Source organism: Heliangelus exortis, chromosome 5 (assembly GCF_036169615.1).
Source record: "Heliangelus exortis chromosome 5, bHelExo1.hap1, whole genome shotgun sequence".
Lineage (NCBI taxonomy): Eukaryota > Metazoa > Chordata > Aves > Apodiformes > Trochilidae > Heliangelus > Heliangelus exortis.
In genome coordinates, this window is record NC_092426.1 from 37,096,367 (window position 1) to 37,118,528 (window position 22,162).

Below are 22,162 nucleotides of genomic sequence, written 5' to 3' on the forward strand. Positions count from 1 at the left end.
CTTACAAAATAGTTTCTTCAACCAGAAGACCAAAGCTTTAAAGTTAAGAATAAAGCAGCTTTGCTGGGACTTATATTCAGCTCAGTTGCTTGGGCCCAGACTCCTGGGGATGGAGGGCTGGGTTGCAGAGTTGAATCCAGCCCCCAGTCTAGAGATGCTGCTCCAGAGATGTGCCTTGGGCTCCCTGCCCATCTCTTCTGGTTGGGTGTAGAACACCCATTTCTCCTCTCAGTAGCTTTATAAAGTCTCAAGATTTGACTTAAGTACAGATCCTGAGCTTGGATCCTTAACTGGATCTTCAGACTGGAGAATTCTGACAAGGAAAGAAGGGATCTCTGGTGCCACCCCATCTTTACCCAGGCAACAAAATGATGCTGAGGAACTGATAACATTTTGTTCAGTGACTTAGGACTATTGGCCCTATTTATTTCAACAGGGTTCTGGACCTTTATGTTCACCCTGTTTAAAAAAAAAAAAAACAAAAACAAACATGCAAATATTTAGCTGAGTAATCCATAATGTCTGTCATCAGTGGATGATGTAGGAGTGCAGTTACTCAGATAACACATGCAGTTTTTTAGACATAAACAGCATTTGCACAGTTCACACCTGAAGTTTGCTCCCTGTGGAATTTGATCATCTGGCTCTTATCTCTTATTCTCAGAGGAAATGTCCATACTGTAGGTTTTATGAAGCCTGATTTATACAGATGATTTGAACTTCTCTGGAAAGGGGAAGGAGCAATATCACACTGGCATTATAAAGTTAGTCCTTATCCTTAGTGAATAAGGTAAAGAAAGAGTCAAATAAGGGTAGTGATGTGAAGGAAATTGAGACAACTTGAAACTTATTGCCAGAGCTTTGATACCTAGAGAAGGTGTTATTTAACCTTCACTAAAGTCTGTCATCTGTGGCCTCCTTCACTTTGTATGATTTGACATCACAGTGAGGAGCAGTAGTTCTTGGGATTAAGTATTCTTTATTTGTTTCTTTAGTAAAACATTAGAGGAAATTTTACAGTGCCCTCTCCATTTAGAATTTATTAGGTCACAAAAAAGACATGAGTATTTTGAAGGTTGAGGAAGAAATTAATTTGCTTTCTCTTTAACTGATAGTTTTTAATGAGTACTTCAGACCTGGAGGGTTGGATAGCAGAAAAATATCCACTCGTGACAAGCAAGGACTATGGTAAGGATGAAGATGGAACTCTCAAACTCCTCAAGAAACATAAGGTATTTATCTCCTTAAATTCTGTTTGCTGGCCTGATCTTCTGGTCTGTTTGCAGTTGTCAAATTTCCTGTCTCATTGATACTTGAGTGTCCAGCCATCTACAAGATGTTTCTCACTGATGTGTGTCTACATGTGAATGGGCTGAGGGGAAAAAAAAATCAATACAGCTTACAAATATAATTGGAAAAAATGTAATTAGGGAAAAAAGGCAATCAGTGAATATTGTCATTTTTCTGAGGCCAAAACTGACTATGATCTAGTATCTCCTTTTCAATCTCAAAAGATGCAAGCAGAAACCTTGTATTCTTTTCTGAGAATTAAAGCTATAGAGATAGAATACTATTCCTGGGACACTTTAATTTGCCTAATAATACATCAGGAATTTTTAGTTGTTTTATTCACCCTTTTTTCTCTTTTTTTTTTTCTTTTTTTTTTTTTTTTTTTTTTTAGATTACATACTTCCTTTTCAAAAAATGTTTCTAGAAAATTATCTAAAAGTGACCAAGTACTCAATTACTATACCATAGGCTGCTGAAAAGTTTCAATACAGAGCACATCTTAGGCAACTGTCTCTCAATCCACTCTTTTCTCTGCCAGGCACTGGAGCATGAGATTTCTGTTTACCAAAACATGATGAAAGAACTGAGTGAAACTGCTCAATCTCTTCCTCTTGGGGGCTCCATTCAGTATGTTGAGGTTGATGCACCAAAGGAACGAGCTCATTCCAGACTCCAGGAGCTGCAGGAACTAGCAGCAGCAAGGTATAAACTAGAACTGCCCCTTGAATCCTAGCTCTGATTCTGATAAAGACAATAAATGATATCTCCAGTTAATGGAACTAAGATTATATCCATTATCTCCTCTTTTTTCCTATTGTCTTTAGGAAACATCTTGTTTCTAGATTAGAATTCTGTGTGCCTATGAGCTTTTCATTATTGCTAAGCAAGAACTCTGCATTTTAGTAATGGAATTTTGCTACATATTAAACATTTGAAGCCCCTTGGTTTAGTTGTAGTGTCTTGTCTCTTTCTCCAAACAGAGGGAAGAAGCTGGATGAGACTCTTGTCCTGCATGAGTTCCTACGAGAATATGAAGATCTGCAGGACTGGATCACTCAGCAGAAACAAACAGCCAGGTCTGAAGACTATGGAAATGACTATGAACATGTCTTGGTGAGTTTTTTTAGTAGCAGATTAAAAAAACAATGTGTGACTATAGAAGGGGTCTGTGGATGGCCTTGAAAACTTGTAAGTCAGTGTAAGAAACAAGCACAGAGACCCGAGACCAGTGAAGGGTGAAGAGTGGGTTGACCTGACAGACAGGCAGCATTGCCTGACACATTCTGTGAGCACAGGGCTCAGCTGTTTATTTTTTATATGCTTTTATTTTTAAAATTTTTTTATATGTTGATTTTTTTTTTACGCATACTAAAATGCTCATACCTACAGAGAGCAACCTCATCTCTCACAGCATCTTTGTACATAAGTTGATCAAGTATGGGTTTGGTGATCAGGTAGTGAGGTGGATCAGGAACTGGTTGAAAGAAAGGAGTCAGAGAGTTGTAGTCAATGGGGCAGAATCTGGTTGGAGGTGTGTGACCAGTGGAGTCCCTCAGGGGTCGGTACTGGGACCGGTGTTGTTCAATATCTTCATCAACGACTTGGATGAGGGGATAGAATGTACCCTCAGCAAGTTTGCTGATGACACTAAGCTGGGAGGAGTGGCTGACACACCAGAAGGCTGTGCTGCCATTCAGAGAGACTTAGAGAGGCTGGAGAGTTGGGCAGGGAGGAACAAGATGAAATTCAACAAGGGGAAGTGTAGAGTTTTGCATTTGGGGAAGAACAACACGATGTCCCAGTATAGGTTGGGGGCTGAGCTGCTGGAGAGCAGTGTAGGTGAAAGAGACCTGGGGGTCCTGGTAGACAAGAAGATGCCCATGAGCCAGCAATGTGCCCTTGTGGCCAAGAAGGCCAATGGCATCCTGGGGTGCATTAGAAAAGGTGTGGTTAGTAGGTCAAGAGAGGTTCTCCTCCCCCTCTATTCTGCATTGGTGAGGCCACACCTGGAGTATTGTGTCCAGTTCTGGGCCCCTCAGTTCAAGAAGGACAGGGAAGTGCTTGAAAGAGTCCAGCACAGAGCTACTGAGATGATGAAGGGAGTGGAGCATCTCCCTTATGAGGAAAGGCTGAGGGAGCTGGGGCTCTTTAGTTTGGAGAAAAGGAGACTGAGGGGTGACCTCATCAATGTTTTCAAATATGTAAGGGGTGAGTGTCAGGGAGATGGAGTTAGGCTTTTCTCAGTGGTGACCAGTGATAGGACAAGGGGTAATGGGTGTAAATTGGAGCATAGGAGGTTCAAGTTGAATATCAGAAAAAATTTTTTTACTGTAAGGGTGACAGAGCCCTGGAACAGGCTGCCCAGGGGGGTTGTGGAGTCTCCTTCACTGGAGACATTCAAAACCCCCCTGGACACGTTCCTAGGGGATGTACTCTAGGGGGCCCTGCTCTGGCAGGGGGGGTTGGACTAGATGATCTTTCGAGGTCCCTTCCAACCTCTAGGATTCTATGATTTCAGTGTGGTGTCTCCTAAACATTTTTTTCATCATAAAGGCAGGTGTACAGACATTTACAGCTGTACCTCTTCACATGGCAAGAAACTAATCTAATGGCAGCCCATTAAAATCAATAGCCCTTCAGAATCCTCACTCTCATAATTTATTTCAAAAGATCTTTTGTCATACATCTTAAAATTACACTACATTATTCAGCTACAGTACTGAATACACATTTGCATACACAAAGTGAAAACATATCACAGTGATTAAAATTCTTTGGACACTGAATATTTATTTCCATCCCTGGCAATAATGTTTCTGCCTTACAAAGCTCACATTTTGCTAATAGCTTGTGGCTCCTCGTGGTCTTTGGAGGTAAAATCCAGTGATTTTTAGGCAGTTTCTTCATCTCCAAATACAATCAGCCCTGTCCTTTGGCTGGGCTCTGATAGCCGAGTGGGTACATTTGGGAAAAGAAAGCACTCAAAATGTCTTTTTGTTCTTGTGTTTCCTTCAAAAGCAACTTTGTGCCAAATATGACACCTTTAGGCACCACTTGGAAGCATCTGGGCAAAGAGTTGTGGCTTGCCAGCAGCTGGCAGAGAGTTTGCTGAGCTGTGGGCATTCTGAGTCCCGGGAAATTCGGCAGAAGCAGAAAGAGCTGAGGTAGGAGATCTGTGGTTTCCTTATAATGTTTTTCCTTTTCCATTCATCCTTAAGGAGGAAGAAGGAATTAGAAAAAGATAAGGCATCCTCCCCCCCCTCCCTGATTCACTAATTGCAAAATATTTGGTTTGCTCACTGTTTAAGGGCTGCTGCCATTTAAAAATAGACTGTTATGATACAGTTGTTATCTGCTTGCTGATTTGGCTTCCAGTAAATTGCATCAGAGGTCCTTGACAAGTAAGGGATGAGTGAAATTGCTTTGCCCTTTGAAACAGTTATCACCTAAACAAAAGGCTAAGAGTTCAGTTGCTTCTTTATTGCTTCTGTTATTTTAATTGGAATCTCATGACTTCTCTGTGGAATGACATTAATTTCTTCTGAGCTTCTGTCTGACATCTGTCCAAACTGGTCCACAAGATCAGCATAAAAAAAATGACTCAGTCTGACTCAGTTATGCAGGTCCCACATATAAAACCTGAAAATCACATTGAAGAGGGGAACCCATACATAGGACCACATATTTAAGTGCCTAAGCAGGCAGCACCACATGGAGAGAGTAGGGTGAGAGCCATTCTGCCCCTCAAAAATCACCCCAACAGAATTTATTTGCAGGAATGGAGGGCAAACTAAGAGGAGGCCTTTTTATCACTCTTTTCTTCAGACTTAATCTCCTTTACTGAATGTTTCCCATGGTTCTTTTCCCCATCCTCCCCTGTAGGAACTCCTGGGAGGAGCTGTTGGAAATTACCAGACTACGAGGTGCACGGCTGAGAGATGCTGAAGCAATTCACAAGTGTTACCAAGATCTGACAGATGCTCTGGCCCACATTGAGGTAAAAAAATAGTGGGAAAGTCTCATGTAACGAAAACTTAATTTCAGCTTAATTTGTGGAATATTCTTACCATTCTCAGGGTGCTGAGAAACTTATGTGATTGCCATAAGTGTAAAAAAAAATAAAAAAAATCCTAGGCTATCCTTTCACCCCTGGTGAAACCAAGTACAGATAGAGTTACAGATCTGTGAGATAAACCCAGAAGACCAGGGCTTGAACTAAGTTGTCTCACAGTGTAATGTATAGAGTAATGTTTGCAGTTATCAGGCCTAAGAAACTGCTTACTGCCACAGTGTGGGTCTTTGTACACAACTGTAGCTTTATGTGATGAACAAATAAGTGCCTTTTTGTTTGGATTACAGTAACAATCAGCCTGGAAGGTTGTCAGGGAATCATGTGACCTGATGCAAAAAGCCAGATCAAAAAAATTCTTTCATTTTGGTAGTCAGTACTGGCAATCATTCCAAACAGTCCCAGAATGAAAACTGGGGGAAGTCCCAATCAAAATCTTCAGGGTTTTGTTTTATGTGAGCATCCTGAAGAATTTCACAAAGAAACCCCATCCTTGCTGGGATGAGAGGTGTTGTTTCCCTAATGCAGATATGTACAGGAGGTGGCAATCCAACAAGTTTTCACTCTTTGCAGGGCAATAGGGCTTTGTTAGGTTATGTCTGGTAGATTTCCTACTTGCTTATGCTGGCAGAGCCTGCCTTATTCAACTAAATTATTCCTGTTTTCTTTCCCTGTCATGAATGGAAAACCTAAATTCACCACATTTCACTGTACACAAGCTGGCCTTTTCAGAACCTGGTGCATATTTAACTTCAGTGCTGAAATAGTTAATTCTGAGGTAGTTCAGAAATACTTCACAGAAGTTATCATGCTGGGTTTGACCCAGGTAACCAATACACATTTCTTGAATTGCATCTCATTAAGCAGCTTCACTACTGAGTGGGAGAGCAATTTAGTTATTTTGCCTGGCCCTTCTTGTGTAATCTGGTCAGATGTCTAAGAGGGAAAGCAATTTTCTACAGGAGCACAGTGCAGAAAGTTTTGCTTCAGTCACCACCTCCTGTGCCACTGTAACACAGGCAACTGCAGCACACATCTCATTTTACAGCACCTCACCAAGATGTGCTGTTGGTAAATCAAACCAGCCTGTCAGATTTGTTCCAGAAATATATTTCTTCCATGTTTAGAAATGGTCTTCTAAATTTTACCTAAATTAAGCTGGAACAATGTTGATTAGAAATTACTAACAACAATGTGATTCTCCAACTGAAATGCCTTTTCTTTTTGCTTGCTGGGGTCCCAGTGTATAAAGTTTAGTTTTTGTGCAAAAGCTAAATCCTCTCAGAAACTTTGCTGAGTTAATAAATGTTAAAGTCTTCTTTTATGTAATGGTTTCTCCATGTCTCTAATCTTTAAAACAGTATTTCTTTCAGTATACACTATCTGTCACTCATCTTTCCAGGGCATGTGTAATTTTTTATCTGAGGATGGTTCACAGATGGATCACCTGAATCCCAAAAAATTGCCTGAAGCTGTTGGTTGTTAATGGTATTTCAAGATTTCACTATATATCACTGCAGTAACTATCCAAGATTGATTCCTAACTCAAAGCCTGTAAGACTTTGAGTCTTCCTGTACTTTCTGAGTAAGGAAAGACTTGAATCTTTATCTCTCACAGTTCAGCTGGGTAGCTTGATCACTATGATACTTGAGAAGTGAGTTACTAGGACAATTTATTTTTTTTAAAAGTTTCTTTTACTTACCATAGTGTCCTTAACTGTACAGTATGAGTTGCACTACACAAAAAGTAGGCTTGTAGTGTGTTTTGCTTGGAAGTAGAAAGTCATAAACCTTTCTCTTATTTCTTCTAGGAGAAGTCCAAAAGTATTCCAGATGATATTGCTAAGAACATTAGAGGTGTGCAAACCCAGCTGAGGAATCATGTGGCCCTGGAGCATGAGCTCTCTGGGAATGAGCAGCAGGTAATGAAAGTAATTTGTGGTCTTTAATGTGTGGCCAAAATTCAAGTTTCCACAGTAATCAGAGTAATGATTTGGTGTTGTGAACCAAATTATCACAGGCCAAAATATCCCAGGTAAGACCCTGGGAATCTCTAAGGATGGTCCTTAGTCTTCTGCTTGTTTAATGTGTTCAGAGTTTGAATGGTAAAGATAAAGCAGGTAATTCAAAATCTCATAAGGAACATGTGAAGCTGAGCATTGCCTGTTGAATTGATTCAAAGGGATGTTTTTAATCATTGTTTGAAATGGGTGATTATGCCAGGATTTATGATGTGTTTAATGCTCTCTTTGAAGTGTTCCAGATCATTACAAGGAAAACTCCAGAATCTGTTTTATGTGCAGAGAAACTGAATTTTCACTTGATGCAAAATGCATTAACTACAGAGAGTTACAGAAGGAAGGATGGGCCAGGAGCCTCTAATTTTCAACAAGTTTAGAGGAACAGGAATTGGACTGTGAGAAAAAAGGAAAGGGCTCATCATAGAAACTTGTAAAAAGTTTCAGTTCATAAGAACAGCTGTTATTTAGAAAGCTCCCTTGTCTATAGATTTGCCTTCCAATAGACAAATAAAACCAGTATGAGTTTTCCCTTCATCCTCTCATTTAGTAAATATAACATAGCATGTCTTATATTGGGATTTCTGCAGTAGTTATCCCAGTATCACTTATCAGTGGCCTCATATCTTGGCCTTGTGGGAGATAACACCTGAAATGACCCCACCACCTGCTTGTTACTTTTAAAAGGTAAAACAGCATGAAGAGAGTATAGTCACAGTTAATCTATATGGTCACTGGGGAAAACCAGGTATGGTTAGCTGGTTTTTGCATTACTCATGTAATAAATGGTATTGTAAAAAGGAGAAACAGAATCTGCCTGCCTGTTTTAAAAAACACTGTTGTCATGAGCCTGAGCAAACACTGGATGTCACTGTTATTCCACAGAACTGAAATTAAGGAAGCTTTTATTATGAGAAAAGTTAGGAGAGAAACTATTGTACATGAAACTAGTTTCATGTACAATCAACATGGCCCTTATGGTAACTCTTCTGCTATCAGCTGTATTTCTATGACTCTCTCTTTCCTCTCCTCTTTTTTCCCCTCTGAATAGCTGGAGGATCTGATCCAGTCTGCAAACCACATGCTGAGCCATTGCTCACAGCAGCAGCTGGAAGCTCTGAAGGCAAAGCAGGAGGCAATAGTCACCAGCTGGAAGGCCCTCAAGTCCAAAGTGGAATTCCGCAAGAAACTTCTGGAACAAGCCTACAAACTTTACCAGTTCCAGGCACATGTAAGAACTTCTGCCTTTGCACATTGGCCTACAATTGGGTCTCAAATTATGAGAATTATAGGTGTGCTTCCAGGTTGGAAGTACTTCCAGGTTGATGTAAAAGGCTGCAGTTGCTCCCTGTGTTATTAATGAAATATTGAAGTGCCTGTAGCTATTTGGAAAGGTGTTAGACAGAGGGGACAGAGTGGCTGAGAGCAGCCAGGCAGAAAGGGACCTGGGAGTCTGGATTGCCAGGAAGCTGAACAGGAGCCAGCAGTGTGCCCAGGTGGCCAAGAAGGCCAATGGCATCCTGGGCTGGCTCAGGAACAGCGTGGCCAGCAGGTCCAGGGAAGGGATTCTGCCCCTGTGCTCAGCCCTGGGGAGGCCACAGCTTGAGTCCTGTGTCCAGTTCTGGGCCCCTCAGCTCAGGAAGGAGATTGAGGTGCTGGAGCAGGTCCAGAGAAGAGCAAGGAGGCTGGGAAGGGATCCAGCACAAGTCCTGTGAGGAAGGGCTGAGGGAGCTGGGGGTGTTGAGGCTGGAGAAGAGGAGGCTCAGGGGAGACCTCATCACTCTCTCCAACTCCCTGAAAGGAGGTTGGAGCCAGGGGGGGGTTGGGCTCTTTTCCCAGGCAACTCTCAGCAAGACAAGAGGGCACAAGAGGTCTCAAGTTGTGCCAGGGGAGGTTTAGGTTGGACATTAGAAAGAATTTCTTTCTGGAGAGGGTGATCAGACATTGGAATGGGCTGCCCAGGGAAGGGGTGGATTCTCCATCCCTGGAGATATTTCAGAAGAGCCTGGATGTGGCACTCAGTGCCATGGGCTGGGAACTGCAGCGGGAGTGGATCAAGGGTTGGACTTGATGATCTCTGAGGTCCCTTCCAACCCAGCCCATTCTATGATTCTAGGATTCTAGAGAATAAAGGTCTTCTGCCTTCTTTTAGAAAAGGATGCTTGTATCCAGCTGTGTACAGGACAGCTGATAGTTGTCAGAAACTGCCCACAAGCAGCAAAAGTCTTTTCAAACACTGCAATTCCCACTGAGTAAGAGTGATGAAAGTTGATGTTAGACTCCCATTTTTAATGGCTCAAATTTTCTTCACTCAGTCTCTGGGCATGCAATAACCCTTGGTTAACTTCATGGAATGCATTGAATACAGCTCACTGGGCTTTGCAGTAACCTCTCAAGCAGCATAAATGCAGTGAGATGCAGAGATCAGCAGATCCCCAGAATCTGCAGTACACAGAATTTTTCTCTCCAAAGAACTCACTAGGTCACTGAGCCATGCTTAGCCACAGAATATTTTGTGAGCAGCAAAAGTTCCAGTTCCTCAGAAGGCACTTCAGCTACATCTCTGCACTTGATTTGGTTATTGCTGTGTTAGCAGGTACTGAAACAGCAAAGGTGCCCCCTTTTATCATGATGTTGCCAATGTGGATTTCTAGAATACATCCCCATGCTTCATATCCTTGAACTGTTCCAGGTGTAAGTTCAGTGTCAGCTAAAGATACCTCTGGTAGGTAACATTCTATGTTTGCTGGGAGTATATTCAGGTTATGCTCCTGGAAAAATCCTTTCCAAAAGTTTACCTTAACGTACAGGATGCTTTTGTGTTAGCATGAGAAGCTTCTGCACATTAGGCTAATCCACACTAAGCCTCTTAGAAGTGCTCAAAATAGCCTTACCTGTCATATTTTATCCAAAGATGTGCACAGCTAGAGATAAAGGATGTCTATGGCATCCTGGGTTTTTGAGGGTTTGGTTGGTTTGCTTCTTAACTGTTAGGAATCCATTACCTTGAGCAGAAATATTAATGGGGAAAATAAAATTAATTAGAGTTTGACTTAAGGAAAATTAGATGGGCTCCAGTGATGTAGGCAAATGAGCCTTTTGTCTTTCTAACAAGCTTTATGAAAATTTGATGATAGAGATAAAAATCCATGTGTAAAATGGAACAAGCAAGAAGCTATTTGCATTATACAGGTTCCTTCAGTGGAAAATCCCTCAGCCATTCATAAGAGAAAATTTCTAGTTTTCTGCTGTAAAAGAGCAATTTTCTTCAGCATCTATTATACATAACATACACTTCAAAATACACTTGAAAATGAAAACATCATTTACCACCTCAGAATTGAATCAATTAATCCAAACACAATTAAACTATAACAAAACCTAGTTATTCATCCCATATAATATCCAGTATAGTCCCTTCCAATCCTATTTTTTACCAACTGACACAGGTGAGCACAACACCCACTCTACAGATCTAAAGGAGATCTCTTAAGTGAGTGGACTGGTGAAGGTGCAGAATAAAGTGCAAAGACAGACTCACAGAAAATGTTAAATTATTTTTATTTGCACAAGTTTCTTCAGTCACAATCAGAAAATAGTTCTAAGATTTGTTTAAGAATTTTCTTTCTTATACTTGCCTCTTTTGAATGCTTCAGACACTGGAAGATATTGTAGATAGGCTTACTGGTTCATCAGAATTTAGAAGTAAACTTACATCTTGTTCCTTCCTGAACTGTTTTTGTGCCAATCTCAGTCATATACCAAGAGCTGAATCTACATTCCTGATATGCTTAAGCAATTTTTTTCTGACCTGAGATTTGCCTTTTTTCTCTATTAGAGCAAGTTCATTTGGTTTTCAGCTGAAAATTCTCAGTCTTATTTTACATTATCTCTACAACTTAAGTTCTGGATAGAGCTGTATTAGCCAAAGCTAAGTCACAGAAAAACAGGGTGATATTTCTGATTATCAGAAAACACTTAAGACCACTCAAAGGGCACTAAATGAAATCACATTCTCATTAATGTGATATGACAGTTTGCTTATGATTATGGCATTACAAAACATGTGATATAACCCAGTAAGTAGAAATTCCTGTAATCATGTTATCCACCCTTGTTAAAATTCATAGAAGCCCTAATGAAACCCTTTCTTTTAATGTGTGCTTTCCTTAGCTATTGTAGACTTCAAGCTGAACAGTCAGCCTATGATTTTCCAGCCTGATAATCCAAGCTTGAGCTCTAACATTAACTTTCACATTTCTTGCCTTCCAGGTGTGGGACTACTTCTCATGGGCAGCAGAAATAATAAGGGAAATGAGAGCCAAGGAGACCATTAGGGACATATCTACCAGCAGCCTGAGACTTACACAGCATCAACAGCTGCTGGCAGAGATTGAAGCACGAGAAGAGAAGTACAACCATGTTGTGCATCTGGGCCAGTCTCTCCTGCAAGATGAGGAAACAGGATCAAAAGAGGTAACTGAAACGCATTTGAGTTCAGCCACATCCATTCAGCCACTCAACACCAGGGTAATTAGCATTCTATACCTAATCATGCCATAAGCATGTGTGCACTCACACAAATCCATAAGCATGACCTACATTTGCCTCAGTGTATTACCCAGCTTGGGCACAAAATCATCTGGCCCATTTCCTGCCTCAGCAATAGCTGAGTCCTGGCATTTTCTGGGTTTATTTGGGACATGGACCATGGGACAGTAATCATAGAATCATAGAATGGGCTGGGTTGGAAGGGACCTCAGAGATCATCAAGTCCAACCCTTGATCCACTCCCACTGCAGTTCCCAGCCCATGGCACTGAGTGCCACATCCAGGCTCTTTTGAAATATCTCCAGGGATGGAGAATCCACCCCTTCCCTGGGCAGCCCATTCCAATGGCTGATCACCCTCTCTGGAAAGAAATTCTTTCTAATGTCCAACCTAAACCTCCCCTGGCACAACTTGAGACCTCTTGTGCCCTCTTGTCTTGCTGAGAGTTGCCTGGGAAAAGAGCCCAACCCCCCCCTGGCTCCAACCTCCTTTCAGGGAGTTGGAGAGAGTGATGAGGTCTCCCCTGAGCCTCCTCTTCTCCAGCCTCAACACCCCCAGCTCCCTCAGCCCTTCCTCACAGGACTTGTGCTGGATCCCTTCCCAGCCTCCTTGCTCTTCTCTGGACCTGCTCCAGCACCTCAATCTCCTTCCTGAGCTGAGGGGCCCAGAACTGGACACAGGACTCAAGCTGTGGCCTCCCCAGGGCTGAGCACAGGGGCAGAATCCCTTCCCTGGACCTGCTGGCCACGCTGTTCCTGAGCCAGCCCAGGATGCCATTGGCCTTCTTGGCTACCTGTGGCCAAGAAGACCAATGGCATCCTGGGGTGCATTAAGCAGAGTGTGTCCAGCAGATTGAGGGAGGTTCTTCTCCCTCTCTGCCCTGCTCTTTGAGACCTCACCTGGAGCATTGCATCCAGTTCTGGGTTCCTTAGTTCAAGAGGGACAGGGATTTACTGGAGAGAGTACAAGGGAGAGCTGTGAGGATGCTGAAGGGACTGGAACACCTGCCTTATGAAAAAAGGCTGAGAGACCTGGGGCTTTTTCTGGGGAGGAGACTGAGACCAAGAGATCTTAGTAATGTGTATAAATATATGAGGGCTGGGCTTCAAGAAGGAAGGGACAACCTCTTAGTTGTGCCCTGTGATAGGATGAGGGGCAGTGGATCCAGGAGAAAGCACAGGAAGTTCCATCTCAACATGAGCAGGAATTTCTTTACTCTAAGGGTAACAGAGCCCTGGCACAGGCTCCCCAGAGAGGCTGTGGAGTCTCCTTCTCTGGAGACTTTCAAGCCTCATCTGGATGCATTTCTGAGTGTCCAGCCCTAGTTTGGTGCTGCTCTGGCAGGGGTGTTGGACTTGATGATCTTCAGAGGTCTTTTCTAAGCCCTGATATCGTTTTGTGATGTGAGAAATTCACTGTGGTCTGAGCAATGGAGATAATCCCAACCACTTCTCAGACTGGGCTATCACACATGTACTGTGCTATATCCATACCATACCTGGCTGGACAAAAAAAAAAACCTGTCAGACACTCAAACCTATGAGAGAGCTTAAAGATTAATTGAAATATTTTCTGTAATAATTATGTTGGTGCATTTAACTCCCCAGAAATGGAAGATGGAAATCAATATGTCAGTTTAATCAAGACTCCTAATATTCTCATAGCACTGTGTCTTCCCAGTACTCACTTGTCTACTTCTCCCCTGGCAATTCATTACCATGTCTCTTGAATACCTTCAGGAAATTGCATTTTTTGCAAATTATCCTCCCATCTGATCAAGATATTTCCTGAAATTTTGTTGGCTATTCAAATTTATTACTATAGTAACTAGAAATCTTACTGATGTAAAGTCCTTTTCCTGTAGAAAATCTACCAAAAAAAAAATAATTTATAGAAGGCCTGTGGATATACCAATCTTAGAAGCTGAAATTATATGAGTTCTAATGTTGAGGCACTTATTCACTGGACATCCTATGTTGATAAGTATCTGTCCTCTCCCAGTCTGAAGTGCTGTAACTGGGTTTTATAATTAAAGATAATGCAGAGCTAGGATTTGATTCTAGAAGGTACATTTGAGAAACAGTTACTCACCTTTGCTCCTGCTTGGACTGCTCTCTATGCTGTCAGCCTGAAATGAGAAAACCTCTGGTTTTCTCTCTGTCCAAATATCAGTGCTAGAACTTGTTTTCCTCTTCTCTCTTTGACAATTTTATTGCAATGGAAGGGGCTTATCCACCACTCAATAATTTCTCCTCCCACCTCACACTGGTCCATGGAGTATAAAGACCAATGTAAGTTTTTAATTTCAAATTGTGTTCAGATTAAGCAGAAGCTCCAGGCCCTGTTGGAAGAGAAGGAAAATGTGTACAGTGAATGGAAACAGAAGAAGGAGTGGTTGGAGAAAACACACCAAGAACAAATGTTCTACAAGGATTGGGATCACCTGGACATGATCCTGAACTCACAGGAGGTGAGTGAATTACAGCCTTGAGATAAGTAGTTAAACTCTTCAAGAATTTGAACTCTTCCAAACTAAAAGGGCCACTACTGGAAACCTACAAGTTAAAAATCCTTGGGTTTGTGTGTAGACAAGGCACTCCTTTTATTGCTATTATTTGCACTGTGCTATCACTGGATCACTCTACAAAACCCTCCTTTTCCTGTGGGGCTGAGGTGCAGAAGCAGACACAAGATGATCCTTGCCTGAGGGGAAATTCACTGCAAATAAACATAAGAACTAAAAAAAGAAAAGTGTCACAACAGAAGAGGGAGACAAGAGTTCAGGAATAGCTTTACCAGCAGATCACCCCATGCCATTTGCTTAGCAATTTTTTTGTAGACTTCAGAGGGAAGAGAAAATGTAAAGAGAGGGAGACAGGGAATCTACCTACTTCCAGCAGGTATTGCTGGAAACCTCACCCCAGACTGAGGGGTACTACAAGGGAAATCCAACTGCTGGAAGGTGAATGTTGGCAGTGTGAGTTAATCCAGGAAAATTAATTGACTTCTGGGTTCTAAGGGGAGTTTGTAGCAGTGTGGATTGATAGAATTCTGTAACTGTTGAGATGTGCAAACCATATTGATGGGTTGAAGGCTGTGAAATGGAAGGACTGAAGCAAGGTCAAGGAAGGTTGTACCTCTGAATCCTTCATAATTAAGGAAAAATAATTCTTAATATTCCAAGACCACTGGCAGCACAGTATAATGGTTCTTGGTTTCTGCTGAGCTGTTTTCCAGCAATGCTTTGCCACTGGCACTAAATCTTTTGGAAAACTGACCTTGGGCTGTGCCATGCAGTGATACTTAACTCTTTGGGGCATGTGGTCTTAAAGCCTTCTGCTACTTATTCCTTGAAGGAATTGCATATCTTATAATTCCTTACAAGTGGCACCTTTGGCAAGCATGGCCTGCATTCTGAGTTTCTGCCAAAGCACAAAACCCAGAGTTTCACATAGCATCAGGTTTATGGAGTAAAATAGTTCTGTCCATGAAAAAAAAAAAAAAAAAAAAAAAAAAAATTTGTTCCTTAATAAGCAAATGACACCATTTGCACTAAACTATCTCAAGTCCCTAACAAGCAATGAGACATAATTTCTAAACTCCTCCATAAGGATGGAGAAATCAGAGAAAATTTAAACTCTCCAAAATTTGGGGCACTATCTTTTTTTCTCTTTGCACGAAATGGAGATCAGCCAACATACAGAAATCCTGGGATTATGGCACCTGGTTTCCTCCTTTGTAATTACTTCACAGGTAAATACATCCAAAGCTACTCTGGGTTAGTGTTTCTCCTTGCCCTGCTGTCATGAGTCCTGGTTGCAAAAGACAAAGTTACTCTTACATGAAAAGGGTTCCACCTGACAATTTCAACATGCCCCCAGCACATGCTGTACTTCAAGTTAAATTTTTATTCAGATTAATTTACCACTGGCATATGCTCTGAGGTGGGCTGACAAAAAAGGGATGGATGCTCAGCACAGACTGGGGCAATTCTCCTGTAAGAATCAACCACAGCCTCTGCCACAAGTTCCTTCAGACAAAGCAAAGCCTGAGAATGAAAGCTGTGACCCTGCAGACCGTGAAGGGCAATTCTTTAATTGGAATATTTCTCTGGCAGCATTATCCCTATCCTTTCCCTAAGGAGCCTGGTACTCAGTTATTCCCACTGGGAGTCTTCAGAAGGTGGAACAGTAAAATGTGGACCCCTGGCTTTCTCTCCCATCATCCCTTCGCAGAGATGGTGTTATGTGGTCAAGGAGAATGAGAAAAAAATAAACAGAGTGGGGAAATGACAAACTGGTCTCATCCATGCAGGTAGAGAGAATGAGGGCATCACAATCATGCTTTTATGTTATTATCACCAGCCCCTGAGTGTGAGTTTGTTTGGGGTTTTTTGTTTTCTTATACAAAGCTCAAGTTGAAAAGAACACTCTCAAAGAACACTGTAGCTATGGAAAGAAGATTTATTATTTTTTTTTCCTATATTTAATCCTGAAAAGATTACAACTACCTGAAGAACTGTTGCTTTTTGCCTTTTTTTTTTTTTTTTTTTTTTTTTTTTTTTTTTTTTTTGGGGTCTGTGCACCTAAAAAATGACACAATGTTACTGCTGTGAAATGGAAAAGTAGGACACCATGGTGTGACCATACAAACAAATGGCTGTGATGTTGTAGTCATTAACAAAGTATCTACCTGCAATCTCTCCAGGAAATTGAGGGCACCATGAATTTCTAAATTGTGACCATTGAGGATTAGTGCTCGAATTTAATCCAGGAAACATGTAAACACATTTAGGTGGGAGGAAGAGACACTGAATTTGTTCATATCTGAGGATGCAATCAAATGGATCCTCAACAAGCTGGTTAGGCTATTATGCTGCTGGGAAGGCAGAAGACTGTATGTATTTATATACAAAACAAGAATTTATGGGATAGAATCAACAAAAGAAGAAAATCATAGCAAGAGGAGACTCCTTTGCTGCTCTTCATGGAAGAAAAGGATGGAATTTTCCTTCTACAGGATTCTAGTCCTTAGTATGAAATGCAGAAGCATGGACCAAAATAGAAATGGGAACATTGTTCCTAGATGTCTACAGCTGGAATTCCTAGGGATTTTCTAAAATATCCCCAGATGCTTTTGTCCTCCCATCTGTAAGTGGGATCAGTGTTCAAATGGGTTATCCCTGTGCTGCAGGATTCCCATCTAAATGAGGGAGAAACAGCAAGAACCACAAAGCTCTCTGTCTGCCTGAGGGATCAACATGTTTTTTTTTATTTATTTCTCTGCATCTGAAGAACAACTGGAAGAGGAATCTGTTCCTTTTGGAGGGAGACTTGTGACTGCTCCAAGGAGTTGAAATGGGGCTGCATAGTGAAGCAGATTTTTCCTAGGGAGCCAGGCAAGAGGGTGGGAAAGAAAGTCCTTTCAAACTTGTTTTCCAAAAGTATTCAGCAAAGACATCAACTGAAGACCCCTAGACCACTTTTCCAATGGAAATATTGTCATTTGCTGTTTTCAGGAAAGACAAAAGCAAGATTGCCATCAGGCAAAGAGCTATAAGCCATCTTTCCCTTGTATTTCTTCTGACTTTTGTGCATTTACAGATCTGCAAAATATGTTTGTAAGGAAGCACTTTGTGTCATCTCATCATTTTTGGATCCTAGTTTCCCAGTACTTCATATGCCTTAGACCAAGTCTTTATCCCAGCAGCAACAAATGGGAAGGAAGACAGCAACAGAGAAGTGTTTTAAGCTAAGAACCTCTCCTGAAAAGTGCTCTCTCATTCACTGTCTGTGCCAGTGTGACAGGTTTGACTTAATGCCAGCATCCTATATTACATCCAAGTTACTGAAACTTTTGAAGGATTTCAGCAGGATTTAGTCTAGGACTGTTCTGTGCTAAGAAAAACAGAGCACATGTGGAGAAAATTTAAACAACATTTGTGTTTTGAATATTTTTAAATTACGGAGTCAGTTGGGCTGTTGCATGGAGCTGTTGGAGGAAATTCTCCTAAGACCTGCAAACTGAGATCTTGCTGTGCAGAGTGAAGGGAAGCAACAGCTGAAAAAAGAGAAGGAAAAAAAAAAAAAAAAAAGCATTTTTGCTTTGAGTAGAAGCTGTCCAGGATACTGCTCCTTTTCAAGGCAGCAGAGGCATTGCTCAGGTTAGCTGCTTTCCCTTTTTTTTTTTTTTTTTTTTCACAGATGAAATAGCAGAGTTCACAGGCTGTCTCTGGCAGACATTTCTGTCTCCCTCTCACTCTGCAGTCTCACTGTCAGAAAATTCAGAGAGTAGAGCCTCATGCTCTGTGATTTGCCTTTCTTGCCATCCCACTCCTTTATCACTTTGCAGACGTGACAGGCAGTGGCAGCAGTATCAGAAGAGCTGCATTTTTATTTTGAACGTGGATTTTTTTTTTAGTTTAATTTTTTTTTTTTTTTCTTCCTGGAGAATGTTTATTCATCTCTCATTCCTTTGCTTCAGAGAGTGAATGGAAATTTCCAGTACCAAAGGAAAAAGGATTAGGAGTTGGTTTTAAAAACAGGGGGAGAGGCAAGGTTCTGTGGCTTTGATTTTTGCATTGTATAGGAGACAGCTTCAGAATGCTGTGCATGGACCATCACTGCAAACTTTCATCTGCAACCTATGTCTCCACTGTGGAATTGATGCTGTCTTCCAGAATGACCCCACCTCCTCCTTTTGAACCTCCTGTAAGGGACAGAGCTTTCCCAAAGATGCCAGCACCAGCCTGGCATCCTCCCACTGGTAAATCAATTGCAGAGCTTGCTCCAGGAAACTTAGCACCAAACAGTGTGTCTTCTGCAGCTTACTGTTCAAGGCTAGATATAGTCCTGGCACAAACAGACCAGAGGAAAAGTTTTGGAAGTGCTTGTCACTGTGTCAGTCCTTCTGATGAGACATCCAGGTGTTCCAGTCCTCCCAGGGAGCCTCAGGGCCATGGATATGGGGGTTCGGGTACTTGGTCAACATCTGGATCTTATTCAAAAGGAGAAAAAAGTGTTCATCGTATTTCTCCAGAAAAAAATGATCCCTTGAAGCTTGCTGTATCCTTGCCCTCTGACATCCTTTCCTCCAAAGCTCCAGCCAGCTGGACATCCCGCCTGGACATCGATCTCTCTGCTCTTCCAGCTGTTCCTGCACTCCACAGCAAAAATCCACGTGCATCCCTGGAATCTTGTGATTCTCTTCCAGCCCAGCGAGGCTGTGGCCAGTGCAGTGTCCAGCTTCCAGACCTTCATGCTTCCATGAAACTTTACATCTCAACTTGCAGCTTGATGATAAAGCCTTTTCAGCCAGCTTGCTGTGGAAGCACTCATGCTCATCCAAGTTTGCTCAGGCCACAATTAGAGAAGGTGCCTGAAACTCCATCTGCTCTCCCAACGGGATCTCAGAAACCAGAAAAAGCCTTCCCTTCAGGTGGGTCTCCAGCCCTTCAAATCACAAGATTCCATGTGACTTCCTCCAAGTATCCTGGCTTTCCCCAGCAGGCTGCCTCCAGAGATCTCTGGCTGTCCCCGGATGTGCTGACTGGAAGAGAAAATTCAGCCAGTGGAAAGGAGGTCACAAGGAAGGATTTCAGTTCCCAGCTGGTTGTCCTTCACCCTTCATCTAGGCCAGAGTTTAGGAAGACACCTTGTGATGTTCTAACACCTGCTCACCACAAGGTTTCAAAAATCACCCTGATACTTGCCACCCCTTGCACTTCTATGCCTACCCAGGTGATAAGAGGATTTAGAAGAAGTTCAGATCCAACAATCTTTATCAAAAGAGATGATTCAGGTATAGCTGGTCAACCCTTTCACCCTGTGGAGCTTGGGGCTGGCCTCTCCCTATCAGTGAACCCAGTCTGCTGCTCAGGATTGCTTTCTGGCCATTGGGCAAGATCTGGTTGGAGACCTTCCCAGGAAAAACCAACACTAAAAAGCATATGCCCTGACAACCTTTTGTCAGACATAGCAGCTGACACCACCTCTTCAGTACATGGGGACAGAGAGGATGCATGGTGTCCATCCCTTGCTGTCAACATTGCATCCTTTGGATCTGGGAGGAGAGTGGTGAAGATTTCCATCCCATTCTAGGAACAGAATGGGATTCTAGGAACAGAATGGGATTCTAGGAACAGAATCACAAACAGAAATTTTAAGTTTTGTTCATCAAGCCATATGGATTTCTTTTTGTGTCCTTCCTGCCACGTTCCCACTACCTAGAGATGACTTCTGGGACAATCAGAAGCTACTTGTGTTCTGCTGTGACCAAGGCTGTTGATCCATCCTAAATGAAACAGAGCACTCTGATCTGATTGAGCACTTCACAAGAATTTCAATTTAACCCTCAGACTACTTCATCAACCTTCTCAGTGCTATGCATGTGCTTACAGATTTTGCATAATTGGGCCATAGTGCTCAGCACTTTGGAGGTTCAAGGCTTCAGGGCCAAGGACTGGTTTTCTTCTCTGGAACCTTGGAATTTGTCAATCAGTGCAGTTTTACTTTGGTTTTTTTGTTTCACCTTTCTTGTCAGATTATGCTTGATTTCTAAATGGCTAATTTCTGGGTTTGTAACTGTATAAAATAATATTTGCTTTCAAAATCAACAATATTTAAGCATGTAGGAAAAATAACTTTTTATTTCCTCTTAGAAAAAGCAAAGCACCACCTTTTCCTAAGGGAAATCAAGGGTATTTAGGCTCCACAGCACCTCAAATTTGGAAATCCCAGCGAAGTTTCTAGCAGTCAAACTATGGGGAGTTTAAGAGGACTTTAGCCTGAGTTCAGAAACATATTTCATAAGGAAATATTTAAATCATGATGCTGATTGGGCATAGGATTCTTGTCTAACACCTGCTGTTCACAGTATAGGGACCAAACCTGCAGATTTTGAAGCATAGGTGGGAGGAAGGAAACATATAGCAGCTGTGGGAACACAGATACTGACTTCTGTCTCTATTTTCCCCATATACATTTCTAATATCAGGTAATTATTTTCTTATGCTGATGAAACAGAGAGGGAGAGAGAGGGGAAGGAAATTTTTAAAACATTTAGCATTAGAATTTGGCATTGTGTGGTCAGAGGCAAATAATGCAGTGATGTCAGTACTACAGAAAAGGTGTATGTGGGTCTTTTATAAACAATCCAATATGTTTTATTCCTCTTATGGTTATAGCCATATATATATATATACATATATCTATATACCTTGTAACTTTTACTGAAATGAAGCATAGTACAATGTATTTGTGAACCATATATAATCATAGTATTAAGCACACGTATTTACTTTCATAAAACAATTTTATTTATTTTTTTTTCATTAATTCTTTTTTGTGTTCACCTTTATTATGCTCAAATCAAACCTTGTTGTCATTTATGTGGACAGAGGCAGTGGGGAGCAAAATCTGTGGAGCTCGTTAAACTGTGAAGAACAGGAGGAGGTAAAGGGTGTGGATTTGCACAAATACTTAAAATAGTTTTTCTTCTAGAGAAAAAAAATTACATTTCTTGGAGGACAAATTTCTTTGGAGGCTGCAGCAGGTTCCAGTGTGTTTAAGGGTGAAGTCCTGGCATTCAAAGAGCATAATTACCCCAATGACAAAAATGTTTCATTCAGTATTTCTCTAAAAGCTAGAGCTGGCCTGTCCTCTCACCTAAGTGTGTATATAAGCCCTATTTTATGTTAAATGCATTTTTTAATTGGACTTTACATTTAGTTCTGCATTAGCCTTATGACACTGAGGCTCAATTTATGCAATGAACTCAGAAATAGTGGAAACCTTCAGCTAAGTACAGCTGAAAGCTCCATTTCTGTGCTCTGCATTGTTAATAATTTGTCTCCTTGGAGGTTTTAAGTGTCTTTGAAAGTCTTCACTTAAAAACAAGCCCATTTTATGAGTGAGCAGTCAAGTCTTTGGTGCTTTTTGTGGCTGAGCATTAAATTCATGATGATGGGGCCGTGAGTCAGAACAGAAACAAACTTGAAAGCAAGTTTATACCTGTTGTGTGCTCTGGGAGACTCTGGCAGGTTACCTGAGGAGAACTAGGCAGTATTTTGTATTTTAAATCAACACATCTCATTGAAAGCAGGAGGTTGGGGACCTGCCTAAAAATATGCCAAAAAGTGATGTAATTGGCCATAGGCCAGCATTGTGCTGTGGGAGCCAGTTTCCAGTCTACTTTCAGACTGGTATAAAAAATGCTTACATGAAAAGATAAAAAA

General features: G+C 41.6%; 1 protein-coding gene across 1 annotated transcript in view; it reads left to right on the forward strand.

The window, feature by feature from the left end:
- SPTBN5 (spectrin beta, non-erythrocytic 5) overlaps positions 1-22,162 on the forward strand; it is a 100,213-nt gene that overhangs the window by 30,753 nt on the left and 47,298 nt on the right. Inside the window, exons 25-33 of the mRNA XM_071744664.1 lie at positions 1,116-1,232; positions 1,829-1,992; positions 2,271-2,403; positions 4,309-4,454; positions 5,173-5,287; positions 7,171-7,281; positions 8,429-8,608; positions 11,650-11,853; positions 14,249-14,398. Of these exons, the coding sequence (XP_071600765.1) occupies positions 1,116-1,232; positions 1,829-1,992; positions 2,271-2,403; positions 4,309-4,454; positions 5,173-5,287; positions 7,171-7,281; positions 8,429-8,608; positions 11,650-11,853; positions 14,249-14,398 (1,320 nt within the window). The remainder of the gene's footprint in view (positions 1-1,115; positions 1,233-1,828; positions 1,993-2,270; positions 2,404-4,308; positions 4,455-5,172; positions 5,288-7,170; positions 7,282-8,428; positions 8,609-11,649; positions 11,854-14,248; positions 14,399-22,162) is intronic.